The sequence below is a fragment of the Giraffa tippelskirchi genome, chromosome 11 (genome assembly GCF_054371585.1).
Source record: "Giraffa tippelskirchi isolate mGirTip1 chromosome 11, T2T-mGirTip1v1.2.pri, whole genome shotgun sequence".
Lineage (NCBI taxonomy): Eukaryota > Metazoa > Chordata > Mammalia > Artiodactyla > Giraffidae > Giraffa > Giraffa tippelskirchi.
This window is the reverse complement of record NC_137285.1, coordinates 20,135,833-20,163,425: the sequence shown is the minus strand read 5'-3', so window position 1 is coordinate 20,163,425 and position 27,593 is coordinate 20,135,833. Positions and strand designations below refer to the sequence as shown.

The 27,593-nt window shown below is 47.0% G+C and overlaps 1 protein-coding gene across 18 annotated transcripts in view; it reads left to right on the top strand.

The window, feature by feature from the left end:
- The window catches only part of RILPL1 (Rab interacting lysosomal protein like 1), a 43,066-nt gene that overhangs the window by 3,656 nt on the left and 11,817 nt on the right, over positions 1-27,593 (top strand). For 8 of the 18 annotated variants that reach the window (XM_081540450.1, XM_081540446.1, XM_081540461.1 and 5 more), the window contains exons 2-5: positions 4,248-4,398; positions 13,515-13,633; positions 14,297-14,515; positions 26,640-26,812. In XM_081540450.1, coding sequence (XP_081396576.1) covers positions 4,248-4,398; positions 13,515-13,633; positions 14,297-14,515; positions 26,640-26,812 — 662 coding nt within the window. Of the gene's footprint in view, positions 1-4,247; positions 4,399-13,514; positions 13,674-14,276; positions 14,519-26,639; positions 26,813-27,593 lie in introns of all 18 variants that reach the window. The other 10 variants (XM_081540449.1, XM_081540445.1, XM_081540460.1 and 7 more) reach the window with 2 other exon arrangements.

The following is a 27,593-nucleotide window of genomic DNA, read 5'->3' as shown; positions in this document are numbered from 1 at the left end:
TTGTTTTAGGTGTACAGCATTATGCTTTGATATATGTGTGTGTTGTAAAATGATTACCACCTAAGGTCAATTAACATCCATCACCACACAGTTACCAAAAAATTATTAATAAGGTGTTCTGCATTATTTTTTTCCTACTATGTCTTTGAAATTCGGTGAGTGTTTAACCCTCACTACATGTTTCAGATGCATTCCAAGTGCTCAGTAGACATATGACTGATGGCTACTCTAATAGAATGATATGATTCTAGCGTGAGGAGATAGGTTTTTCTTACAGTTTAAAAAATTTCAGCTTATCATAAGTGCCATGAAGAAGATAAAACGGGGAAATATAAAAGAGACTGGTCAGCATTGGGGTCTCATAGATGGAGCATTCAGGAACACTTCCCCTGAGAAGGTGCCATCTGAGCTGAGATCTGAATGAAGGGTGGGTACCAGCCTACCCTGGTAGGGAGATATAGGGGAGGGGCATTCTAGGCAGGAAGTGTAGCAAGTGCAAAGGCCCTGAGGTAGGAGGTTAGTGTGTGCATGGAATACAAAGAAGGCTGGTATGATGAGAGCTGAGCAAGTTGTGGAAGAGGTCAGGGAGACGTTGTTTGGTGGCTAAGTTGTGTCCAACTCTTTGCAACCCCATGGACTGTAGCAGCCAGGCTCCTCTGTCCATGTGATTCTCCAGGCAAGAATACTGGAGTGAGTTGCCATTTCCTTCTCCAGGGGATCTTCCCGACCCAGGGATTGAACCCGCATCTCTTGTACCTCCTGCATTGGCAGGCAAATTCTTTACCACTGAGCCAACTGGGAATCCCTCAAGGAGGTACAGGGATCTGATAACTCTGGGCCTTATTGGCCAGCATAAGGAATTTGAAAACAGTGCTGAGAAAAGGTGAAGGAGATGATCGGTCAGGGGCCACTTCCGGGAAAAGCCTTTTTAGCTGATCAAATTGTCCTTGATCAGCTCAGCAGCAAGAACCAGCTCCCCCAGCATCAAGTTCAGTTCACTGAGAGAAGAATAAAAAAAAGAACTGAGGGATAATAGATGAACTGTATTCATCTATTGCTGCTGTAGCTAATTACCACAGCCTTACTGACTCAAAAAACAAATTTATTATCACATTGGATAATATGATACTATGAATAATATCAATATGAAGAATATCGGATAAAATTCTGGAGGTCAAAAGTCAGAAAGGAGTCTCACTTGGGTTAAAAACAGGTGTCAGGAAATTCATTCCTTCTGGCAACCTTAGGGGAGAATCCATTTCCTGGCCTTTTCCAGCTCCTGGGGGCCACCTGCATCCCTTGGCTTGTGGCCTCTGACTCTGATCTCTGCTTCTGTCACCACATTGTATGTGGGATCTTAGTTTTCTGACCAGGTATTGAACCCATGTCCCCTGCAGTGGGATCATGGAGTCTTAACCACTGGATCACTAGGGAAGTCCCCCCATCATTCATCGCTGATTCTGCTCTTCCTGCCTCCCTCTTTCATGTTTAAGGGCCCTTGTGATTACATTGGGTCCACCTGTGATAACCCAGGAGCATCTCCCCATCTCAGGGTCCCTTTTGCAGCACAAGGTCACATATTCTCAGGTTCCAGGGGGATTAGGTTGTGGACATCTCTGGGGGGCCATTGTTCTGCCTCCTCCAGCCAGTTACACTTGATTGATATGCTGATAGCACTGGCGCCCTCTCTGTGCCCAGCCTTTGTCAGGTGGGAGCAGAGAGGACTGGGGCAGGAAGAGCCTGACTCTACTTCCAGTCCTTACCTGCATGTGGGAAGGTCCTATGGCCACTCCCTCTTTCAATCCCTGCTTCTGCCCTTAGGCCCCACCCTTCACCTCTCCCGGTGACCTTGAACCAGCTGTAGGAATACTTATTACCTCTCATTTCCCCTGTTCAGCAGGCTTCCTGATGAAGGCGATGGGATTTAGGAACTTATTTAAAAGATGAACGGAGGCGATGCTGACATCTGGCCACCTGGGCTGGCTTGGGATGGGTTGTAGGAGGACCAAAAATCAGCAGACATATGTTTAGCACTTTCTGGGTACTGGGCATAATTCCAAACATCTACGTATATTAACCATTTAATCCTCATGACAACCTGTGGAGTAGATATTACACTATCTTCCTCATTTCCAAGGCACCCAAAAATTGAATAACTTGTCCAAGATCAGCTAGTAAGTGGCAGAAATTAAATTCATGCTTAGGTCAACAGGCTCTGATATCCATGCTTTAAGCAAACATTCTATACAGTTAATGGTTTTACAAAATACCTGGGTTTTTTTTGGCAACAGCTTTATTGAATATAATTCACATACCATACAGTTCACCCATTCAGAGCATATAATTCAATGTTTTTTTAGTTTTTTCCCAGATTTGTGCAACCATTACTTCACCCAGTTTTAGAACATTTTCATTACTCCAGAAAGAAAACCCAGGCCCATTAACAGTCATTCCTTATTCCCCACCAACCCTTCTGCCCCTGCCAAGCTGCCAATGTACTTTCTGTGTCTGTGGGTTTACCTATCATGGACGTTTCCCATCAATGGAGTTACACACTGAGTGACCATTTGCATTTGGCTGCTTTCGCTCAGCATCATATTTTCAAGGTTCATCCAAGTTGTAGCCTGTGTCAGTGCTTCATTCCTTTTTGTCTGAATTACATTCCATTGTGTGGATACACCACATTTTATGTACCTGCTAATTAACTGATGGATGTTTGAGTTGTTTCTGCCTTTTGGCAATTATGAATAATGCTGCTGTGAAGGTTCATGTACATGTTTTTGTGTGGACACGTTTTCATTTCTCAGACCCTACAAGTGGAACGGATGGGTCATATGGTAACTATGTTTAACTTATTGAGGAACTGCCAGACTGTTTTTCACAGTGGTTGCACCATTTTACATTCTTACCAGTGATGCAGGAGGGTTCCAATTTCTTCACATCCTTGCCAATACTTGTTATTATCTGTTTCTCTGATCACCGCATTTCTCCGATTTCAGCCATCCACAAAATAATTTAATAGGCATCTTGTTTATCCTCACATTCAACCGGTGGGCCTTTATTTATTTTTTTTACTGAAATATAGTTGACACACAATATTATATATTAGTTTCAAGTGTGCTGTGTAGTGATTTGACATTTACATACATTATGAAACGATCTCCATGATAAGTCTAGTAACCATCTGTCCCCATACAAAATTATTACAGTACTATTGACTGTACTCCTTATGCTATATATTACATCCCTGTGGCTTATTTATTTTGTAACTGGAGGTTTGTACCTCTTAACCCTTTTCACGTATTTCACTCCCTCTCCAGCCCCCTCCCTTCTGGCAACCACCTGTTTGTTCTCTGTATCTATGTTGTTTTGTAGATTCTGCAAATAACTGCAATCATATGGTATTTGTCTTTCTCTGTCTAACTCGTTCCACTTAGCATCATACCCTCTAGGTCCATCCATGTCATAGATGGCAAGATTTCATTCTTTCTTACAGCTCAGTAATACTCCATTGTGTAAATATACCTCATCGTCTTTATCCATTCATCTATCAGTGGACACTCCGGTTGCCTCCAGGTCTTGACTGTTGTAAATAATGTTACTGTAAACATACGGGTGCATGTATCTTTTCAAATTAGTGTTTTTGTTTTCTCACTGTGAGCCTTGATATTAGGGCTCCCCAGCTAAGGGAAGCTGAGCCTCAGAGTTCTAAAGTTAGTTGCTCAGGCTACTTGAAGAGGTGCCTGTTTCAGGTATACTAGGAGCTTCGGGGCCAGGGAGCATCCCTGGGATCTTTGCAGCCCTCTCTCTCTCAGAAAGAGGTCTGTCCTGCTGGTATGGAAAGTTTGTCCGAGGATCAGGGATGTGGCCTCCCCAGAGGGCAGTTACGTTCAGGCCCCTGTAACCTGGGGCTGCCACTCCATCCTCTGTCTCCTGTCTGGGTTGTTAAAAGGTGCAGATCTGGTGCCATGGTTGTTTTTAGGGCAGTTCTAACCTGCCTGGGTCCTAACAGCGTGTAAGTGCAGGCTTTGCCCAGAGGAAGGGTGCCTTCTAGTTTTTGTGAAGTTGCCTTGTGGGTGAGTGATGCCTGAACTGCTCACCTGCTGATGCCTGGTTCTCATGGAGAAGGGAACAACCCCAAAGCTCCAGCATCTCTGAGCTGCTCCTGAGGGTCGGGGGTGGGGTGGGTGAGGCTGTTGCCCTGGGCAGGCAGTGAGTGACCCTACGCCGGCCCCTCGCCCTTGCAGGAGCTGGAGCTGGTGGAGGATGTGTGGCGAGGGGAAGCACAAGACCTCCTTTCTCAGATTGCCCAGCTGCAGGAGGAGAACAAGCAGCTCATGACCAACCTCTCCCACAAGGACGTCAGCTTCTCCGAGGAGGAGTTCCAGAAACATGAAGGTAAGAGGAGGGGCTGGCATGGGAGGTGAGGGGAAAGGCTCTTCTCATTGTCATCACCAGCATCACCAGTGATGGTCCTGAGGATGGTCCCCGAGCACCATGTCTCATATCACGTGCATTTACACTATCACATGCCAGGCGTGCGTGCTCAGTCATGTCCGACTTTTTGCAACTCTGTGGACTGTAGCCCACCAGGCTTCTCTGTCCATGGGATTTCCCAGGCAAGAATACTGGAGTTCGGTGGCCATTTTCTCCTTCAGGGGATCTTGCTGGACCAGGGATCAAACCTGTGTCTCCTGCATTGTCAGGTGGGTTATTTACCACTGTGCCACTGGGGAAGCCATTCCCACCATCACTCTGCCCGAGAGAAATTGTGTAGCCTGCTTTACAGGTGATGAAACTGAGAGGTTCATTTAATAAACTGTTAGAGGTTCCTCACTTTTCCAGACTCTTTTCTAGGCACTGGGGATATACTCTGGACAAGACAAAGCCCCAGCCCTCGTGAAGCTTATGTTCTAGTGCAGAAGAGATAGATGATTAATATGTAAACAGATAACAGTCCTGATTCTGACCCAGGTTGTGGAAGGACCGAAAAGAAAGGTGGGTGAAATATGATAGAGTTGATTTGGTGGGGAGCTTTTTTAGATACAGTGATCAAGGAGGGCCTCTCTGATGAGGTGACATCTGAGCCCTAGTTAAGTCATGGAGCAAGCCATGCAAATATCTTGGGGGGAAAGCAGGTACAAAGGCCCTGGGGCATGACTGTTTATGGAAAACCAAGGAGGCCAGCATCACAGAAGATGATCAAGGCCAAAGGTGGTTAAAGATGAAGTCAGAGGGTCCAGCAGGGATCAGATTGCATAGCTCCTTAGAGACCTAGGTTTGGATTTTATTCTAAGTGTGCTAGGAAGAGATTTGAGGTTCATGTCATGGACACATGTTTAACAATGAGCAAGCCAGGATGGCCGCCCAGATCTTAATGGCACTGGAGCACCCCAGCTATCATTCATCCTACCAACAGTTATCTAGAACCTTCACTCCAGGCCTTCTGCTGGTGCTGGGGAAGCAAAGACAGAAAGATTTGGTCTGGTCCCTGATGAGCTGCATCAGTTTAGGGCACTTGAAATCTTTAGTTACAGCAGGCAAACTCTTTGTTGTAGCATGTCTAATCTAGTCCCCTGAAAAGGGATCAAACCTGGGCCCCTTGCATTAGGAGCTTGAAGTCTTAACCACTGGACCACCAGGGAAGTCCTAGACCCATCTGTTTAGTCTGAGTAAACTCCTTGGGTCCCAACACAAACCCCTCCTCATGTTTGTTATGAAGGGGACTGGACTTCAGGGAGGAGACCTGAAGTTCAAAGGTTACAACTCTTGTGAGTATCAAGTACCGCACTGTATAAGGACTGTAGGGACCAAGGAGAAAGGAAATGTTTGATCCAGGTGCTGCTGTCCTCTTTTCCCTGGGTTTCCTTTGTTGAAACATGAACAGTCTTAGTGGTGATAAGCTTTAGTGCTCAAGGCATGCTAACCAGGCGTGATTCCTAACCTGATATTTACCTGCTGAGTGACCTTGCTCAAGTCATTTGACCTTGGTGTGCCTAAGTGCCCCATGTGAAAATGGGGCAGATAATCCTGTCTCTGTCATCAGATTGTTGTGAGAATTAAATGCATTAATACATGTAAACTGCTTAAAATAGTACCAGGTGCCCACACTCTGAAAGTTTCTAACTATTGTCACTATGAGCTATTGTTATCCAATCTCCTTTTTGAAAAAGAGGAGGAAAACAGGCTGAGGGGGTGCATCCTTCCTCTTTGTGGCTTAATAATATTCCCTTGTCTGTTTGGACCACATTTTGTTTTTATCCATGCCTCCACTAAGGGACGCAGGGTTGTTTCCAACTTTCAGCTGTTGTAAAGAGTGCCACTGTGAAGGTTCTGGTATATGTTTGATGTGGACATAACGTTTTCGATGTTTTTTGTTTTCTTTTAAATAAATTGTAGCTGTCCTGTGTCTTCGTTGCTGCACTCGGGCTTCTTTAGCTGGGGCATTTGGGATCTTAGTTCCCCCACCAGGGATGGAACCGAGGTCCCCTGCATTGGGAGCGTGGAGTCTTATCCACCAGACCACCAGGGAAGTCCCTGTTTTCGGTGCTTTGAGAGGTATATACCTCAAAGTGGAATTGCTGCGGCCTGTGGTAACTGTTGAACTTCGTGAGGCACCCTTAGCCATCTTTTGGTCTGTGACATTTCTGGAGGTCACCCAGCGGGCTCCAGGGGTGATGTGGGAACTCCCCTGTCTGCCTCACTGATGCCCCGGAGGCCTCAGGTCTGCCAGGTATGTGTCCCAACACCCGGAGCTGCTTCCTCGGGGCTCGTTGCATCTGTGTGCACACGGCACCCTCAGTGTGGGAGGGCCGTGCCTCGGCTCTCTGCATCCCTGCTGGGCTCTTTATCAGACAGCCCACATGGGTGCCATCTGAGATCCAATTAATTGGCATCTCGCATGGGTCTAGCTCCCAGGGCTGAGCTCAGGGAGGCTCGGGTGTTCTGCGCAGCAGCAGCCCCCCCCGAGTGGAGAAACTGGGTGGATGCCAGGCATGCTTCTCATGGTTATTTTTATTTTGCACAGGAAGCCGTGGGAAAGCAACAGGGACAAGAGCATTTCTTCCACCTGGGAGAGGAACAGACACAGGACAGAGAGGTCCTGGGGAGAGGTGCCCCCATGAAGTTAGACTGTGTGTCTGGCACCACTTGGGGCAAACTGGAGATATAGGGGATGAGGGAGGTGGGATGCCCGCTTAGAAGAGCCGGCCCTGGGACTTCCCTGGCGGTGCAGTGGTTGAGACTCCGGCTTCCATGGCTGGGGGCACGGGTTCGAGTCCTAGTTGCAGAACAAAGATCCCACAGGCCACACAGGGCAGCCAAAAAATAATTAAAAAAAAAAAAACTATGAAAAGAAAAAAAGAGGGCTTCCCTGTCGGCTCAGTGATAAAGAATCCACCTACCAATTTAGGAGACACAGGTTCCTTCCCTGATCCAGGAAGATCCCACATGCTGCAGAGCAACTAAGCCACAACTGCTGATCCTGTGCTTTAGAGCCTGGGAGCTGCAACTGTTGAGCTCGTGCCCTGCGACTACTGAAGCATGTGCTCTGCAACAAGAGAAGCCACCACAGTGCGAAGCCCAGGCACCACAACTGGAGAGGAGCCCCTGCTCACCGCAACTGGAGAAAAGCCCACACAGCCAGAAGACCCAGCACAGCCAAAAATAAATAAATAAATCATCAAAAAAGAAAAACAAAAATAAGAGCCCACCCTGCCTGGAACAGTACTGCTGTCCCAGCCATTGATACTGGGCGCTGGGCTCAGAGCACCCACCAGTCTCTTGTCTCCAGCTCCCCGAAAGTCTCCAGATGAAAAAGCACTTCACTGCCTCTTGTATTTGGAAACCGTCCTGTCAGCACTTGGAAACTACTAGTTAACACATGCCGAGATGAATTACAGATATGGAAGCGCTGGGACTGGGGGTAGGGGTACAAAAATATGCTCAGGCCTCTGGAGAAAAACTCTTGGGCTCTGGACAAACAACTCTTGTCACTAGGAGAGGCTGAAGACTGACTACTTAGACATTTTCTGAAGGGAAGCTGAGAACAGCACTGTTCAAAAATATATATATAAGGCAATATTCTGGTTACTCTTTCAATCGTGAACATCTTTTACTAAAAAAATGTAGGCAAGTCACAGATATGATTATAATTTTTCTAGGGGTGGGATTTAAAAAAGTAAAAAGGTGAAAGTAATTTCATTAATATTTTTATTTAAAACAATAGGTCCAAGGTATCATCCTTCAACATGTAATCGATTTAAAAAATCATCAGTAGAGGAATTCCGAAGCGGTCCAGTGCTTAGGACTCCATGCTTTCACTGCCAAGGGTCTGAGTTCACTACTAGTCAGGGAACCAAGATCCTGCAAACTGCATGATGCAGCCAAATCAATAAATAATTATCCATAGGATATTTTGCATACTTTTTTTCATATCAAGTCTTTGAAATTTGGTAGCTTATTTATTTATATATAATGTTATACATATATGTTGTTGTCGATGTTTAGTTGCTAAATCATGTCCAACTCTTTGTGACCCCATGGACTGTAGCCCACCCAGCTCCTCTGTCCAAGGGATTTTCCAGGCAAGAATACTGGAGTGGGTTGCCATTTCCTTCTCCAATATTATATATATGTTTTATTTTTATTTATTTATTTTTGACTGTGCTGGGTCTTCAGTGCTGTGCTAGGGCTTTCTCTAGTTGCTCTGAATGGGGGCTACTCTTGTTGCAGAGCACAAGCCCTAGGAATGCCCGCTCAGTAGTTGCAGCTTGCAGGCCCTAGAGGTTGGGCTCAGTAGCTGTGGCACGCGGGCTTAGTTACTACGTGGCAGGTGGGATCTTCCCAGACCAGGGATTGAACCTGTGTCCCCTGCATTGACATATGGATTCTTATCCACTGCACCACCAGGACAGTCGTATATATGTTTTGTTGTAGTAATATGCACATAATATTTATCATCTTAACCATCTTACCCAGTATACAATTCAGCAGGGTCTAGTACATTCACATTGTGTAGCCGAACTCCAGAACTCGTCTCATCTTGCAGATCTAAAACTCTGTCCCGTTAAATGATAACTCTCCATTCCTCCCTTCCCCAGCCCCTGGCAACTGGCATTCTACTTTCTGTCTCTATAATTTTGACTACTCCAGGTATCTCACAGAAGTGTAATCATGCGATATCTGTCTTTTTGTGACTGGTTTACTTCACTGAGCATAAATGCCCTTGACTTTCATCCATGTTGTATGTGTCAGAATTTCCTTCCTTTTTAAGGCAGAATAATAGCTGATTTTAGAAAAGGCAGAGGAACCAGAGATCAAATTGCCAACATCCGCTGGATCATCGAAAAAGCAACAGAGTTCCAGAAAAATATCTGTTTCTGCTTTATTGACTATGCCAAAGCCTTTGACTGTGTGGATCACAATAAACTGTGGAAAATTCTGAAAGAGATGGGCATACCAGACCACCTGACCTGCCTCTTGAGAAACCTGTATGCAGGTCAGGAAGCAACAGTTAGAACTGGACATGGAACAACAGACTGGTTCCAAGTAGGAAAAGGAGGACGTCAAGGCTGTATATTGTCCCCCTGCTTATTTAACTTATATGCAGAGTACATCATGAGAAACGCTGGGCTGGAGGAAGCACAAGCTGGAATCAAGATTGCCGGGAGAAATATCAATAACCTCAGATATGCAGATGACACCACCCTTATGGCAGAAAGTGAAGAAGAACTAAAAAGCCTCTTGATGAAAGTGAAAGAGGAGAGTGAAAAAGTTGACTTAAAACTCAACATTCAGAAAACTAAGATCATGGCATCCGGTCCCATCACTTCATGGCAAATAGATGGGGAAAGAGTGGAAAGAGTGGCTGACTTTATTTTTCTGGGCTCCAAAATCACTGCAGATGGTGATTGCAGCAATGAAATTAAGAGACGCTTACTCCTTGGAAGGAAAGTTATGACCAACCTAGACAGCATATTTAAAAGCAGAGACCTTACTTTGCCAACAAAGATCCGTCTAGTCAAGGCTATGGTTTTTCCAGTGGTCATGTATGGATATAAGAGCTGGACTATAAAGAAAGCTGAGCGCCAAAGAATTGATGCTTTTGAACTGTGGTGGGACTGTGGGACTCTTGAGAGTCCCTTGGACTGCAAGGAGATCCAGCCAGTCTATCCTAAAAGAGATCAGTCCTAATGTTCATTAGAAGGACTGATGTTGAAGCTGAAACTCCAATACTTTGGCCACCTGATGGGAAGAGCTGACTCATTTGAAAAGACCCTGATGCTGGGATAGATTGAGGGCAGGAGGAGAAGGGGACGACAGAGGATGAGATGGTTGGGGCATCACCGACTCGATGGACATGGGTTTGGGTGGACTCTGGGAGTTGGTGATGGACAGGGAGGCCTGGCGTGCTGCGGTTCATGGGGTCGCAGAGAATCGGACACGACTGAGTGACTGCACTGAACTGAACTGAACTGAATATCCCATTGTATGGATAGACCACACTTTTTTGATCCACCCATCTGTTGATGGCTGATGTGTATTTTACATTTACAGCACTTTGAGGGGCGACAAAGTGGTTGCAAGAGTGTGGACCCTGGAGCCAGGCTACCTGAGTTTCAATCCTGGTTGTCGCAGTTCAGTTGCTAAGTCATGTCTGACTCGTTGTGACCCCATGGACTGCAGCACACCAGACTCCTGTGTCCTCCACTGTCTCCCAGAGTTTGCTCAAATTCATGTTCATTAAGTCAGTTCATTAAGTCTAACCATCTCATCCTCTGCGATCCCCTTCTCCTTTTGCTTTCAATCTTTCCCAGCATCAGAGTTTTTTCCAATGAGTCGGACCTTCGTATCAGGTGACCAAAGTATTGTAGCTTCATCTTCAACATCAGTCCTTCCAATGAATATTCAGGGTTGATTTCCTTTAGGATTGACTGGTTTGATCTCCTTCCAGTCCAAGGGACTCTCAAGAGTCTTCTCCAACACCACAATTTGAAAGTATCACTTCTTCGGCACTCAACCTTCATTATGGTCCAACACTCACATCCATACATGACTACTGGAAAACCCATAACATTGACTAGACGGACCTTTGTTGGCAAAGTGATATCTCTGCTTTTTAACATGCTGTCTAGAATCCTGAACAGTGCCTGAATCCTGGTAGTGCCGCTCATCAGCTGTGTGATCTTGTGTAAGTTCACTAGCTACTGTGCACCACAGTTTCAACTGTACAGTGGGGACAGCAGGAGTCCTACTTTGTAAAGTATTCTGAAGATAGAATGAGCTAATCTCTTTATATCAGCATCTTCTGTAAGGAGACCCTGAGACGAGGATGTTCCTCTGCAGGTGATTTATTAAGGAAGTGCCCCCTAGAAAAGATTTTTTGGGGAAGTGGAGGGATCAGGACAGGGAAAGGAGGAAGCCAAATAAAATCCATGCAGGGCAGTGAGCTCTGGAGTATAAGTTACACCTAAGAGTCTCCCTGCCCTTGGGCACAAGGGTGCACTTTCTTTTTTAAAATGTTTTTATTTACTTATTTATTTGGATGCACTGGGTCTTAGTTTCGGCATTTGGGGTCTTCTATCTTCATTGTAGCATGCAGGATCTTTAGTTGCGGCATGTAGGATCTAGTTCCCTGACCAGGGATTGAACCCAGGCCCCCTGCATTGGGAATATGGAGTCTTAGCCACTGGAGAGCCAGGGAAGTCCCCTGAATGTCTCGTAAATTTAGCTCCCAGAGTCTTGAATTGCTGGGTGACTTAAATAATTGCTCAGATGGTAAAGAATCCTTTACCAAGGCAGGAGGCACAGGAGATACAGATTGGATCCCTGGGTCGAGAAGATCCCCTGGAGCAGGAAATGACAACCCACTCCAGTATTCTTGCCTGGGAAATCCCATGAGCAGAGGAGTCTGGCAGGCTACAGTCCCTGGGGTCACAAAAAGTTGGACATGACTGAGGGAGTAACAACACAACTCCTGGCTTTTACCTATGTCTGTGAATCTCTTCAAAACACTTAACCTTTTAGATTTTCAAACCACTTCTCAAGCACTCTTGGACTCTGTCTTAGCAGAGTGTTTGGAGCAGGGAGAACTGATATTTCTATTTTATAGATAAAATGACACTTGGAGATGCTCACTCTGCGCCAGGCCTATTGTGAGTACTTCATGTAGATTAACAGATGCAGCCTCACAAGAGACCCACAGGTGTGGCCGCCACATGACCCCCATTTGCAAGTCAGAAAACAGGTACCAGGTCAGCTGTGAATGAGTCCAAGTAACCTAGCCCCAGACTCCCAGCCCTTGACCATTTGTTCTGTGACTGCTCCATCCTACAGCCACCAACACCCATGAAGGTGACGGATGGCGAGTTCCCTGGTGGCTAGTGGTTAGGATTCTGGACCTTCACTGTCATGGCCCAGGTTTAATCCCCAGTCTGGGAACTGAGATCTTGCAAGCCATGAGGTGTGGCCAAAAAAAAAAATCCTTTCTTTGGGAATTCCCTGGTGGTCCAGCGGTTGGGTTGGGACGCTTTCACTCTGGTGGCCTAGGTTCAGTCCCTGGTTGGGGAACTCAGATGTAGGTGGGTCCCAAATACAGATTTCCTTCCTCTGGATCTCGTGCTCCCCTGCCCCCATCCCACTTTAGTTCTTATCTGATTTCTCTGGAGTGGAACCAAGGATTCCAAGGATTAAATTGCCCCTCCAAGGATTAAATTGCCCTGCTGAGGATTAAATTGATTGAGCTAAGCCCCTGATACTCCTGCCCCGGGGCTTTGCAGGATGGGGGCTCAGAAAGCAGACAGCAAATGTTTTTGTGGCTTTTTCACAGACTCCTGATTTCACCCTTCCTCTCCTACACAGACACAGATACACACACACACTCGTTCTTGCATTGTATCTAAGGTGTGCTTTTTCTGGAAATGTTAGTCATGTCTTCTTGTTCCACTATCCCAGGCCCAGGCCCCGCCTCACAGCAGTTGCCAGGAGTTTTGAGAGGGGGATACCCAGTACCCAGAATCCTCATATGGCCCTGTGATTCCTCATCAGCATTCTGGGGGCCTGTCAGTCAGGACTCCAGCTGAAGAGTATCCTTTGAGGAGCAGGGAGTGTCTGGAGAAATAACTGACTTTATCAATTTCAAATGGAGCTGGTGGTCACTGTTTTTCACTGCTGTGTAGCATTCCATGGCCTGTTACTCTCAAGGTTTATCTATTCATCCTACTGTTGATGGACATTTTGGCAGTTTCCAGTTTGGGGCTATTACAAATAAGGCTGCTATGAACATTTTTTAAATATTTGTTTATTTAGCTTTGTCAGGTCTTAGTTGCAGCATGCAAATTCTTTGTTGCGACATGGAAATGTGAGATCTAGTTCCCTGACCAGGGATCCAACCCACGCCCCCAGCATTGGGAGTGCAGAGCCTTAGCCACTAGACCATCAGGGAAATCCTTGCCAATGGTTTAAGCAGGGGAGGGAGGTAGACTCACCTGCTGGTCCCTCTCACCCCTCTCCAGGCATGTCAGAGCGGGAGCGGCAGGTAATGAAGAAGCTGAAGGAGGTGGTGGACAAACAGCGAGATGAGATCCGCGCCAAGGATCGGGAGCTGGGCCTGAAGAATGAGGATGTTGAGGCGGTGAGTGCTGAGCCCTGCCTGCCATGCCCACCCCTGGCTGGTAGGTACCAGCAAGGGACTCCATTCTCCCCTCCGAAAGCTCCCCTTCTCCCCCTCAGTCTCCCTCCATGGGCTCCATGATGTGGGGATCCTGCCCATGGCTTGGTGGGCCCAGCCCTGAAACAGTCGCCACGGGTAGGACCCTCGGCCAAGTCTTCACTGGAGTAGTAGGAGGGAACATGGCAATGCCCAGTGACCTGACTATGGACACACACTGAGGAAGTTCCAGGGCCTGGTCAGCCTTTTTCTGACCCTGAGGCTTCCTCCAGCTCACCCCCTTCATGCCCCAGCATTGTCCTGGCCCCTCCAAGAACCTATACTTTGTCTTTGCCTAAATTAGAAAAAGACACCCCTTTCTCAAAGCGTGTTACTTCCATCTGTTGGGAAATTGTCATGATATACTAACAAGACATTTATCTTCCACCTGTCATAAAATTATCATAGTAAATATATAAATTGCCCATCTCTGGCATCAACAGAGTTCTAAGAATGTGAACAAATTTCAAACAAATCAAAGCGTCTACAGTATGAATGGCATGCCTGTAGATGGTTTGCCCTTGTTCAGTGCACAACATGAGCTACTGTATGTGGCGGCCTCATCCAGTTGGCTTTCTCTCTCTACAGCTGCAGCAGCAGCAGACCCGGCTGATGAAGATCAACCACGACCTCCGGCATCGTGTCACAGTGGTAGAGGCCCAGGGGAAGGCTTTGATTGAACAGAAGGTAGAACTGGAGGCAGACCTGCAAACCAAGGAGCAGGAGATGGGCAGCCTGCGGGCAGAACTTGGGAAGCTTCGAGAGAGGCTGCAAGGCGAACTCAACCAAAATGGAGAGGAGGAGACTGTGGTGAGTGGGAAGCCGGCCTCTATAGGCTGGCTCAAGGTGGGCCAGGCTGCCTTGCTTTTGCCATTACACTTGAGGGAAATGGGAGGCCCAGAGAGAGCCAGGTTCTGGCTAGGAGAAACACAGCTGGGCAGAGGTAGTGCTGGGCCTGGCACCCAGGACTCCCAGCATTCTAGCCCAGGGTATCCAGCCCGGTGGTGGTTACTGGGCATCTGCTATTCATTCATTCATTCAAACTATTATTGACTATGTTGTAGGCATGGGGGATAAAATGGAGACCTGGTTCCTGTCCACATGGGGCTTACAGCCAGTATGTGAGACAGACATTAGATAATCACATAATATACCACGCATGCATGCATGCTCTGTTGCTTCAGTTGTGTCTGACTGTTTGCGACCCTATGGACTGTAGCCCGCCAGGCTCTTCTGTCTGTGGGATTTTCCAGGCAAGAATACTGGAGTGGGTTGCCATGCCCTCCTCTAGGGGATCTTTCCAACCTAGGGATTGAACCCACACTTTCTGCCTCTCCTGCAATTGCAGGCAGGTTCTTTACCCACTGAGCCACCTGAGAAGCCCTAATATACCATATGACCCAGCAATTCTACTTCTAGGTATATGTCCAAGAAAACTGAAGATATGTGTCCACCTAAAGACTTGTACACAGGGATTTCCCTGGTGGTCCAGTGGTTGGGAGAATGCCTTCCAATGCAGGAGACAATGCAGGGTTTAATCCCTGGTCAGGGGACTGAGGTTCCACATGCCACAGGGCAACTAAACCTGTGTGCTGCAGCTGCCAAGCCTGCATACTCTGGAGCCCTTGTGCCACAACTAAAGAAGCCCATGTGCTGCATCTAAGACCCAACACACCCAAATAAATAAATATATTTTTAGAAAGACCTGTACACAAATGTTCATAGCAGCACTAGTCTCAACAACCAAAAGGTGGAAACAACCTACATGTCCATCAGCTGGTGACTAGATAAACAAAATATGGTCTGTCCACATCGTGGAATATTACTCAGCCATAAAAAGGAATGGAATACTGAGACATGCTACAATTTGGATGAACCTCAAAAACATGCTAAGTGAAAGTGGCCAGACAAAAGGCCACATATTGTATGAGTCATTTGTTTGAAATATCCAGAATAGGCAAGTCCATAGAGAGACAAAGAAGATTGATGGTTGCAGAGACTGGGAGAGGGGAGGATGAGGTGTGACTTCTAATGGGTACAGGGTTTCTTTTTAGGGTGATGGAAGTGTTTCTAGAATTAGATAATGGTGATAGTTGCACGGCCTTGAATGCACTAAAATGTATTCTGATTTTTATACTTCAAAAGAGTGGATTTTATGGTATGTGAATTACATCCCAAAAAGCAAACCAGCAATTTATGTTAAAGGAGAGCCATAGTGCCAGAATGCCCCAACTGCATGGACTCTAGAGCCAGTCTGCTTTGGTTCACATCTAGCCTATTCCATGCTACTGCCATGACTTTAGAAAATTATTTAGCCTCTTCGCATCTCAGTTTTCTCATGTCTAAAATGGGAATACTAGGGAGTTCCCTGGTGGCCTTGTGGTTAGGATTTGGCACTTTCATTGCAGTGGCCTGAGTTCAATCCCAGGTGGGGAAACTGAGATCTTACAAGTTGCGTGGTTTGGCAAAAAAAAAAAAAAGGGATACTAACAAGAGTACTTATTCCCAGATTGCTATTATGAGAATTAAATGAGTTAGTTCATTCAGAGTGTTAGCTGTTATTATTACCATGATAGTCTGAGGGAGTCAAGGCTTTGCTGAGGAGGTGATGGAAAGAATGAGAGTGAAGCAGGTGAAGGGGGTGGCATGTACAAGGCCTTGAGGCAGGGGAAACCGCAGTGCACTCAAGGAAGGATAGGAAAGCAAGGGTGAGGGACTTCCCTGGGGCTCCAGTGGTTAGGACTCTGCCCTTCAAATGCAGGGGGCAAGGGTTCGATCCCTGGTCAGGGAACTAAGAGCCCACATACCACATGGCACAGCCAAAAAAAAAAGAAAGAAGGCCAGGATGGCTGGTGTGCAAGCTGACGGGGAGGGAGAGGGTCTGAATGAGGTCAAAGAGGTTGGCAGGGGCCAGTGCTACAGAGTGGAGTTTGGCTTTTATTTGCAAGCACTGTGCTGGGAGCTGTGGGGTTTGAGGAGCTTACAGCCCAGTGCAGGAGACAGTCTTGGATACCAGCAGCCACACTCAAGGTGGGAGGGGATTGTCTTAGCACTAAGAAGTTGTTTCAGTCTGGGTTCCTCGAAGCAGAGCTTGAGAAGAAAAATATGGGCAGGAGGTTAATTGGGGAGGTGATTGATCGCAAAAACCAGAGAACTGAGACAAGGAAAGAGGAAAAGGGAAGTTGAGGGTGTGTCATCGAGGTCACCATGGGGAAGCTTAGTCCCTCTGGGAACTCAGAGAAGTCCTCCCAGAACAGTCTTCTTGGAGGAGAAAGTCTTAGAGCAATGATCTACAAATGCCTGTCCCCAGTTACTAAGGGGAGGGAGTTCCCAGGGGTGTTATCCCTCCCAATACTCCCAGGCAGAACTTATGGAGCAGAAACTGGGGGAAAATGGAAAGATAGGGCACTTCCCTGGTGGTCTAGTGGCTAGGATTCCAAGCTCCCAATCCAGGGGGCCTGAGTTTGATGCCTGCTCAGGGAACTAGATCCTGCATGCCACAACTAAGATCCCACGTGTGGCAACTAACACCCAGCGCAGCCAAATAAATAAATGAAGTAAATATTTTTTTAAAAAAAAAGGAAAGACATCCAGTGGGTGCTCGAGGCGGGGCCCTGTCCACATGAATGGAACCACACCACAGCTGCAGCGGAAATCCGGGTGGGCCCAGTATGTGACCTGGGGCACCAGAAGTATCTCCCACGTAGATGTGCCCCTGGGATATTCCAGGAACATAGAGATGGGGCAGTTAATCCTGATGGGGGTGGCATGGAGTTTCACGGACCAGCTGTTGCTTCAGCTGAATGTCAGTTATAATAATGATAAGATTGTGATAGGCAGATGTAGAAGATGGATATACTGTTTCAGAAAAATGTAGTGAACTGTTAGGAAAAAGCTCAGAGCTTCCCATTTCTTCCAGCACATATTTTTTGACTTTCCAGTTTGCAGGCACTGTGCTGGTCTCTTGGGTTCCAGGTGAGGGAGGTAAGATAGAGGAGCTTTCTATCAGGCTGGCACAAGTCCCAGCAGAGTCATTAAATATCTTATGAATTTGGGCCATACACTACTAGGTTCTTTGAAGGACAAGAACCTCTGAGATGCAGACAGGGAGGAAGAGACAGAAGTCTTAAAAGGGAAACTGGAGTAGAATCTTCTTTTGGCTACAGGTGACAAAAGCTTAGCTTAAAATGGTTCAAGGATTAAAAAAAAAAAAAAGGAATTTGGGACTGTGTAACTAAAAGCTTTGAGTTACTGATGGCTTCAGGTATAGCTGGTTCCAGGTACCCTAATGACACTGGCAGGAATTTGTTTCAGCCCTTCTCTCTGTGTTGGTGTCATTCTCAAGCAGCCTCTTGCCATATAGTGGCCCCTGGTACTCAACCAGCTTTGCAACCCCAGTGGAAAGAAATTGCTTCTTTCTCAAATTCTCAGCAAAAGTCTCAGGAACCTTCTCATTACCTCACCTGAATCAGTCATTGTGGTCTGAGGTCTAGATTATACATGTTGTCCACTTCTGAGCACATAGCTATCCATGATGGTGCCAATCTAAGCCACATGCATGGAGAGTAGGAAAGAGGAGTTTCTCCAGAGGAAAACTGCCATGACTCAGCCCAGAGATGTGCAGGCCAGGCAGGACAACAGCTGTTGTCTGTGTCAGAGAGTCAGAGTTGAGAATGCCACACACAAAACTCTGAGCAGTGAAGGATGTGGATTCTTTCACAGGGTTTCAGCAAAGGGGTGACAAGATCAGCTGAGTTTATATGGAGGACAGTTGAACAAGGAGACAATGGCAGCCATGGCTGTCAGGAGCCCTTTGCAGTAATCCGGGCAAGAAAGGTGAGGGCTGGACAAAGTCGATAGCCTTGGGATGGAGGGGAGGAGCCAGCAGGCGAAGCTTGGGGTGGTCACTCCCGCCCACCTCCCCGGGTCCCCCTTTCAGCCTCCTGAGCCCCACGAGAGCTCAGGCCTGTTTCTGGCTGGTCCAGACCTGGGTCCTGAGGACATCACTCCTAGCCACAAGACTCTTGAGCCCTGCTCCAGATCTCTTTTGGACAAGGACACTTCACACCTCCTTGGCCCAGCTGCTGGTAGGTTTCAGTTTCCTTTCTGACTCCACGGAGCTGGGACAGAAACAGGGGAGTAAAATCCAGTAGCAGTTATGACTAACCCACTAAGCTTCTCTGCAGCGTCTGTTCCCGAGCTCAGGGCGTCTTTTGGGGGCTTGACGCCATCCCTTGGAGCTGAGTGGCGTTCAGGATGCTTGTCACTCAAACAGGGAAGCTGCAGGTAGTGGTGGCTTCATCACCTGCTGCCATGTGACTTGGGGCCCGTGCATCTCTTTGGTAATAGGTTCTTATCTGACAAATGAGGGACACGAACTTGACTTGATTCAGTAGATCTAAAAGTTAGCATGGCTGGCACTAAAAGGAACAAAATGGGGTCATTTGTAGAGACATGGATGGACCTAGAATCTGTCATACAGAGTGAAGTAAGTCAGAAAGAGAAGACAAATATCATATGTTAATGCATATATGTGGAATCTAGAAAAATGGACAGATGAACCTATTTCCAAGGCAAGAATAGAGACACAGAGGTAGAGAACAGACGTGTCGACACAGGGTGGGGGGAGGGGAGGGTGGGACAAATCGGGAGATTAGGATTGACATATATACACTACCACGTGTAAAACAGATAGCTAGTGGGAAGCTGCTGTATAGCACAAGGAGCTCAGCTCGGGCTCTGTGATGACCTAGATGGGTGGGATGGGGATGGTGGGAGAGCGGTTCAGGAGGGAGGGGTTGTGTGTATACATATAGCTGATTCACTTCATTGTACAGCAGAAACCAACACAATGTTGTAAAGCAATTATACTCCAATATAAAAAAAGTTAGCGTGGCTGGATAGAGGGTGGTGATCAGAGAAGGGCACAGTGAATTCCGAGTGGAGAGGAGAGGGCCATGCAGGGCTTCAGGGCCTTGAGAAGGGTCTGTGGGCTGGGTAGGATGTCTGGGGATGGAATGTGGAGCAAGAGGAACAGCATAACCCAGACTAGAGACTGTGCAGGGTGAGGCTAGGGTGGTAGTTAGTCCTGGCAACAGATCGGTGAGGGAAGATGGGAGCTATGCAGGGATCCAGAGCCGGGGAGGAATCCATTCTTTTTCTTTTAAACTTTTATCAGAGTATGTACCGTGTTGTGCTTAATCGCTCAGTTGTGTCCACCTCTTTGTGACCCCATGGACTGTAGCCCATCAAGCTCCTCTGTCCATGCGGATTCTCCAGGCAAGAATACTGGATTGGGTTGCCATGCCCTCCTCCAGGGGATCTTCCCAACCCAGGGATCGAACCCTGGTCTCCCGTATTACAGGCGGATTCTTTACCAGCTGAGCCACCAGGGAAGCCCTTATTGGAGTATAGTTGCTTTACAGTGTTGTGTTAGTTTCTGCTGTACAGCAGAGTGAACCAGCTATATGTATACATGTATTCCCCCACTTTTTTTATTTCCTGTGAGCATTGAGCTATACAGTATGTTCTTATTTATCTATTTTATACATAGTATCAATAGTGTATCTATGTCAGTCCCAATTGCCCAATTCATACCAAACTCCACCCCCTCCCCCTCAGTATCCACACATTTGTTCTCTGTGTCTCCATTTCTGCTTTACAAATAAGATCATCTGTACCATTTTTCTAGAGTCCACATATATGCGCTAATATACGATATTTGTTTTTCTCTTTCTATCTTACTTAACTCTGTATGACAGACTCTAGTTCCATCCACACCTCTACAAATGACCCTGTTTCATTCCTTTTTATGGCTGAGTGTTATTCTATTGTGTATACATATCACACCTTCTTTATCCATCCCTGTGCTGATGGACATTTCGGTTGCTTCCATGTCCTGGCTGTTTAAAGAGTGTGGCCGTGAACTCTGGGGTGCATGTCTTTTTGAGTTAAGGTTTTCTCTGGGTGTATGCCTAGAGGAATCTGTTCTTAACATTGCCTCTTGATTCATATGATTCTTTCTGAGATGTTAGCGCTGTCATTTCAGTGTGGTCTCCAGTAGGCAGGTCTCTTTGTATATTTTTATAACATTTATTGAGATGTAATTCACATGGTATACAATCCAGCCATTTAAAATGTACAGATAAATTTTTTTACTTTTTGGCTGTGCCATGTGGAATCTTAGTTCCCCAACCAGGGATCAAACCTGCACTTGCTGCATTAGAAGCACAAAGTCTTTTTTAAAATAATAATAATATTTATTTATTTGGCTGTACAGAGTGTTAGTTGCAGCATGTGGGATCTAGTTCCCTGACCAGGGATCAAACCCAGGCCCCTTGCATTGGGAGCTCATGGTCTTAGCCACTGGACCACCAGGGAAGTCCCAGAAGGGCAAAGTCTTATCCACAGGACTTCCAGGGAAGTCCCCAGGTCAGTGGTTTTTAGTATTAAATATATTCACTCTATTGTGTGATCGTCATCACTATCTAGAACATTTCCATCAGCCCAGAAAGAAACCCCCTACGCATTAGCAGTCACTCCCCATCTCCCTTCCCCCAGCCCCTGGCAACCACTCATTTACTTTCTGTTTCTGTGGATTTGCCTCTTCTGGACATTTCGTTGAAATGGACTCGTGCACCATGTGATCCTGGCTGCCTTCTTACTCAGCATGTTTTCTAGTTCATCTAGCTTCTCATAGTTTAACTGATGGTTGTCCTGCCTTTGACAGTTGGACATATAAACCCTTAAGAAAATGAAGTTGACTTCTTGTCTAAAAGACTTTATATAAAACCAGTAAGAAAACTTAAAGTTAATAGTACCTCCTTGACGTCAGTGTCTCCTCCTTTTAAGTTCTGATCTCTTAGTAAGTTGGGGAGTTTTTTTGTTTGTTTTTTAACCTTTTATATTGGAGTATAGCTGATTAACGATGTTGTGATAGTGTCAGGTACACAGCAAAGTGACTCAGCCATACCTATACATGTATCCATTCTCCCCCAAACTCCCCTCCTATTCAGGCTGCCACATGACATAAGGCAAAGTTCTCTGTGCTACACAGTAGGTCCTTGTTGGTTATCCATTTTAAATACAGCAGAGTGTATGTGTTGATCCCAAACTCCCTAACTATCCCTTCCCCTCATCCTTCCTCCCTCGTAACTGTAAGTTCGTTTTCTAAGTCTGTGAGCCTGTTTCTAGTTGTTTGTTTGTTTTTAAGTGTACAGGAAAAGCAGAGAGGGGCCTGATGGCTGGCCTGTGAACCAGGGTTTTGGGGGCTGAATTTATCCATGGTAGCCTGGAGCTACCAAGGGTGCCCAGAGCACAGTCATTCCCCATTGCTGGGCCAGGGCTGCTCAGATGTATGTTCCAGGGGCCTTGGGAGCATAGGAAGTGATCTTGCTAGATCCAGGCAGTGGTGGCGGGGTGGAGCCAGGAAGCCAGGCCTCAGGATGGAGGGCCCTGATGGAAGGGTATTGCCTTCCTAAGGCTTCTGGACAGGCCCCGTTGCTTGTCGGCTGGTCTCTTGGGCCTCCCTGGGGAGTACCTGGGACCTCAGGCATCTCCCTCAAGCTGTGCCCAGAGAGCCTCAGGGGACCACAGACAATCGGCGATAACCCGAGCCACCTCTGTGGTCCCTCATGGGGTAAGTCTAGAAGGCTCGCTGCTGATTGACCTGATTGCTGCCATGTTGGGAAGAGCCTTGGCCACGTCTCTCGAGGACTGGGCTGCCCAGGGCACTGCAGCAGTGCCCGGTGGCCTCCGGAAAAGTTGAAGCCCCAATCTCATCTTCTTCTGCACTTCCAGGTGGCAATCCCAGAAGTCAGGACTTTTTTTTCCACACCTGTCTCAGCTCTAAGGGGATCAGGTTGCTCCTCTGATAAAAGAGCTGTCTTTTCTCCAGAGATAAAGAACTCAGGTTCTGAGCAAGCCCTTTGGTGTCTTGGGTGAGGACAACCCATGGAGGTGAGCAGGGAACTACCATACCTTGGAAGCCTGTATTCATAGGAATGCCTTGATGTAGGGGTGGGAAGAGCCCTTAGAAATATTAATGGGTTTTTTAGGGCTCGATGGGGAAACAGTGGCCCGGAAAGGAGCAGGCAGCTTGCCCAGAGCTCTCTGAGAACATGAGGGGTTGGGAGCCCTCCTGAAGGGCTTTACGTCTTCCCCAGGCATGTGGTCATCTGTCAGCTGGCACTTCCCAGAGACAGAAAGAGGCAGGGGACTTGCCCAGCGAACGTAAGAGCCTAAGTTGTTTGAGGAAGGAAGGGCTGGAAGGGAGTGTGTGAGCCTGAGATTTCAGTCTATGGCCATTAACACCTATGGGATATAGGCAGAGAAGGAAAAAGGGGAGGTGAGTGTGCAGCCATGGAAATAGCACATAAAAGGATGTAGCTACTACACAGCATCAGCCCAGTGTTGCCATATAGACTCCATGTGACCTAGTTTTCCAATTTTTTTCCCAAAAGGAAGCCCTAAACCCAAACTTCAATGTGAAATCTCCTGATCTAAAACGATTGACAACTACTTCAAAGGAGTTTTAAAACACAGTGAGAACCAAATAAAAAGGGGGTGGGGTGGAAGTGGGGCCACTGGGGTGGGCCCAGAGTTCTTGGTGAACACACATCCCTCAAGACCCTGTGCACAGAGACCACATCTGCAGTAACATCTTCTGTGGTCCTCCTCAGAATTGATGTCCTTGCATCTTTCATTATATTGTCTTATACCTTTCTATTTGTGTGTATCTTTCCTCCACCTCCACCTGTCTGATTCGTCTCATTAGCTCAGTGACCAGCAGGCACAAAGTTGGTGCTCAGTCATATTAAGTGAATATTAGATCTGGGTTTGATCCCTGGGCTGGGAAGGGAATGGCAATGCACTCCCGTCTTCTTGCCTGGAAAATCCATGGACAGAGGAGCCTGGCAGGCTACAGTCCATGGGGTCACAAAGAGTCAGACACAACTAAGCAACTAACATACACACACACACACCCCTCTCAGGATGCTCTGTGGTTAACCTGGGCAGAGGAAGAGAAGAGAACTGGCATTAGTGAGTGCCTGCTGTGTATTAAGCATTTGTTCTACATGATCTTGGGTAGAGGATACTGTCTGAATGTATGGCCATCAGGTGGTCCAAGGAGCAGCCCCAAAGGCTCTGCAGAGGGAGTTAAACACTGAAGATGGATTTCACTGGACCCTGGTGGTCCAGTGGTTAAGACTCCATGCTTCCAATGCCAGGGGCACAGGTTCGATCCCTAGTTGGGGAGCTAAGATCCCACATGCCAGTGGTACAGCCAAAACAAAAAAAAAACCCATTGAAGATATACCCTGAGAACATAGTCCTTTGAAGGTGTGGCATCAGCAAACACCTTAGAGTGCCTTCTTGGGATGTTAATTCCTCCATTTCCTCCCCTAGTTCTTGGGTAGGAAGAGGCCCCACTCAGCTGCCCAGCCGGCTTAGGTGGGCGGCGTGTGTCAGGTTTCAGTTTCCTGCTGCCTCCAGACACCTCCCCTGATGCCCCCTGATGCCCCCTGCTCAGTGCTGACTCCGGCTCAGACCCGCTTCCCATCCCACGCCTGCTGGGTGGCTCTGCTGTCACCTGATCTCCTCTGGTGGGTGGTGTCTCCTTTCAACTGTCCTCTCCCAGAACAGCACGTCCCTGACTCTCTCTGGACGTGAGGCATCTCAGCCCTGCCTCCTGTAGTCCTTCAGCCACCTGGCCCAGCTAGGCTGGAGTCCCTTTCTCCTTGTGCTTCTGTGCGGTTTTGGTGGGGGAGGAGCCAGTTCTGTATTTCAATCCCTCTTTCCCTCGGTCCAAAGCTTTCCCACTGTTGTCCTAAGCTTTTGTCCACTCCTTCTGGACGATCATGGGACACTGGCAACGCAATACTGTCAGAAATAGTACATTGCCTGTAGAGTATGGGCCACCTGCCTATATGGCCAGCTTGGACCTGGAAAGCTTGCAAAAACTTCCTTGCTATCAAAAAAGAAAAAAATGTTGGCAAGGATGTGGAGAATATCAAACCCCTCCTACACTGCTTACTGGAATGTAGAAGGGGGCAGCCACTGTGGAAAACAGTTTGGCAGTTCCTCCAGAAGTTAAACATAGAGTCACCATATGACCCAGCAATTCCACTCCTAGATATATACCCCAAGCAACTGAAAACAGGTGTTCGAACAAATCTTCGCACACAGATGTTCATGGCAGCATTGTTCACAATAGCGGAAAGGTAGAAACAACTCAGATGTCCATCAGCAGATAAAAGGATAAACAAAATGTGGTCTGTTCAGTCAGTGGAATATTATTTAGTGATGAAAAGGAATGAAGCACTGACACGGGCTACAATGTAGATGAACCTTGAAAATCTGAGTGAAAGAAACCAAAAGCCACATATTATATGATTCCATTTCTAGAAAATGTCCAGAAAAGGCAGACCCATAGAGAAACAGAAAGATGGTTGCCAGGGGCTGGGGGAAGGGGGACTGCTGATGGGTGTGGCATTTCCTCTGGAAAATGTTTTGGAACTAGTTAGAAGTTGTTGCACCGCACCATGAATGTGCTACATGCGTGCATGCTCAGTCACGTCCGACTCTTTGTGACCTCATGGACTGTAGCCCGCCAGGCTCCCCTCTCCATGGAACTCTCCAGGCAAGAATACTGGAATGGGTTGCTGTTTCCTTCTCCAGGGGACCTTCCTGACCCAGGGATTGAATCCGTGTCTCCTGAGTCTCCTGCATCGGCAGGCAGATTCTTTACCACTGTGCCTTCTAACACCATGGAATTGTGCATTTTATTTTTAATAGGGTTTTGATTTTTTATATTGAATTTTATTTTCTTTTTAATTCTTGGCCATGCCAAGTGGTATGTAGGATATTAGTTCTCCAACCAGGGATTGAACCTGGGCCCCCTGCACTGAGAGTGCAGAAGCTTAACCACTGGACCGCCATTGTGCATTTTAAAATGGAGATTTTATGTTAAGTGGATTTTATCACAATTAAAAAAAAACAAACTCCTTGCAGGAGTATGGAATTTGAGTCTGGAAACTTAGCAGACTAGGATCCATCTGTGTGACCCACATGGAAGAGAAGTAAATGCCCTGCGTCAGCTGTGATGTTAACCTCCCACGTCCACCCCTACCAGGGCTTCCACCGAACTCCAGTGAAAAGATCCCCACTGCCACTGGGGAGGGGTGGGCTTGACCAGAAGGCCAGTAACAAAATAGGAGACTGTGTACAACTTCTTATCAAAGAAAAAAGGAATAGAGAATGGCACATTGGATCTGATTCCAACGACTTTGGCCAAATTAGCAATAGCCTCCATTAGAAAGGGCTTCCCAGGTGGTGCAGTGGATGCAAGAGGAGACGCAATGCAGGAGACACAAGACAATCAGGTTTGATTCCCAGGACAGGAAGATCCCCTGGAGGAGGAAATAGAAACCCACTCCAGTATTCTTGCCTGGGTAATTCCATGGACGGAGGAGCCTGGCAGGCTAGAGTCCATGGGGTCTCAAAGAGTCAGACAGGACTGAGTATGCATGCAATGCCGATTGGTTAGAAAATGAAGCAAGAACATGGGAAAGGGAAACCAGGCGGACTTAAGAGGATGGTGGCATTGGGGGAGCATTGAGTTTCTTCTCCTCTGAAACCTTTTAATGTTACTTGTAATTAAAACCCTGAGTCAATTGGGGAGGCAACAAGACTGTGGGTCTGGGTATTGAGAAGGCAAACAGCGCAGGTGGCCACTGGCTGTGCTCTCCCGAGGGATGAATGCTGACTGCACAGAACGTGAGCAGAGGCCGCCTGCAAGTTCTTAAAATAGTGCCCTGGGCAAGCTGCTCAGGCCCCCGGGAGGGTGGGAAATTCAGACTCCGGCAGGATGCAGAGTGGGTGCTAGTGGCTGTGGCCAGGAATTCATTAGCAGCATCTCTGCCCCCTCCAGGCAGAGCTGGGTGGAGAAGAGTGTGTCTCCGAGGCGGAGAAGGTGGCCATGGATCTCAAGGACCCCAACCGCCCCAGGTTCACACTGCAGGAGCTGCGGGACGTGCTACATGAAAGGAATGAGCTTAAGTCCAAAGTGTTTTTGTTGCAAGAAGAGCTGGCATACTATAAGAGGTGAGTGCTCCGCGGAGCTCCCAGGCTGGCTCCATTCTGAGGTTGTTCGGAGTTGGGGGACAAGTTCACACCTGGAAGACGAGGACTGCATCTGTGTTCATTGTGGGGATCGTCGCTGGCCTGAAGTACTTACATACCAACTCGAATTCCTTTCTGAAACTCTGGGGCTCAGATTCCTCTTACAATTCAGAATTTTCCCGCAGTTAGAAAGGAATATTATAAATACTGTATTACCTTATGACCTTATACTATATGTGAGTTCTGGGGCGGCTCCCCCCAAATCAAACACAAGAATATTTTTGCCGCAAAAGATGTGAACATTCATACGGAATCAATGAGATCAGTCAAGATGATAAACAGCCTCACGAGATTTCATTTCAGAGTTTGCCACCAAATGAATGACCGAAAAGGCGAATTTTGGTTTTTAGAGCTGTTTGGATTTGGGAATTACAGATAAGAGATGGTGGGGGATAAAAAGGAAAAAAAATAACAGAGATGATGGAGCTACCCAGCCTAATATTTTTCATCATTTAGTTCATCCGTGATCAATGAAGTCCTTGCACATACAGTAGCCACTAGCCACGTGTGGCTATTTAAACGCGTTAAACTTAAGTAAAATGTAAAATTCAGTTCCTCAGTTGCACTTACCACATTTCAAGTGTTCCATCAGCACTTGTGGCTGACGGCCACCATATTGAACAGTGAAGAAAAACATTCTCATTCTCCTGGAAAGTTCCATGCACAGCACTTCCCTGACTTAAACAACTATCTCATACCATGC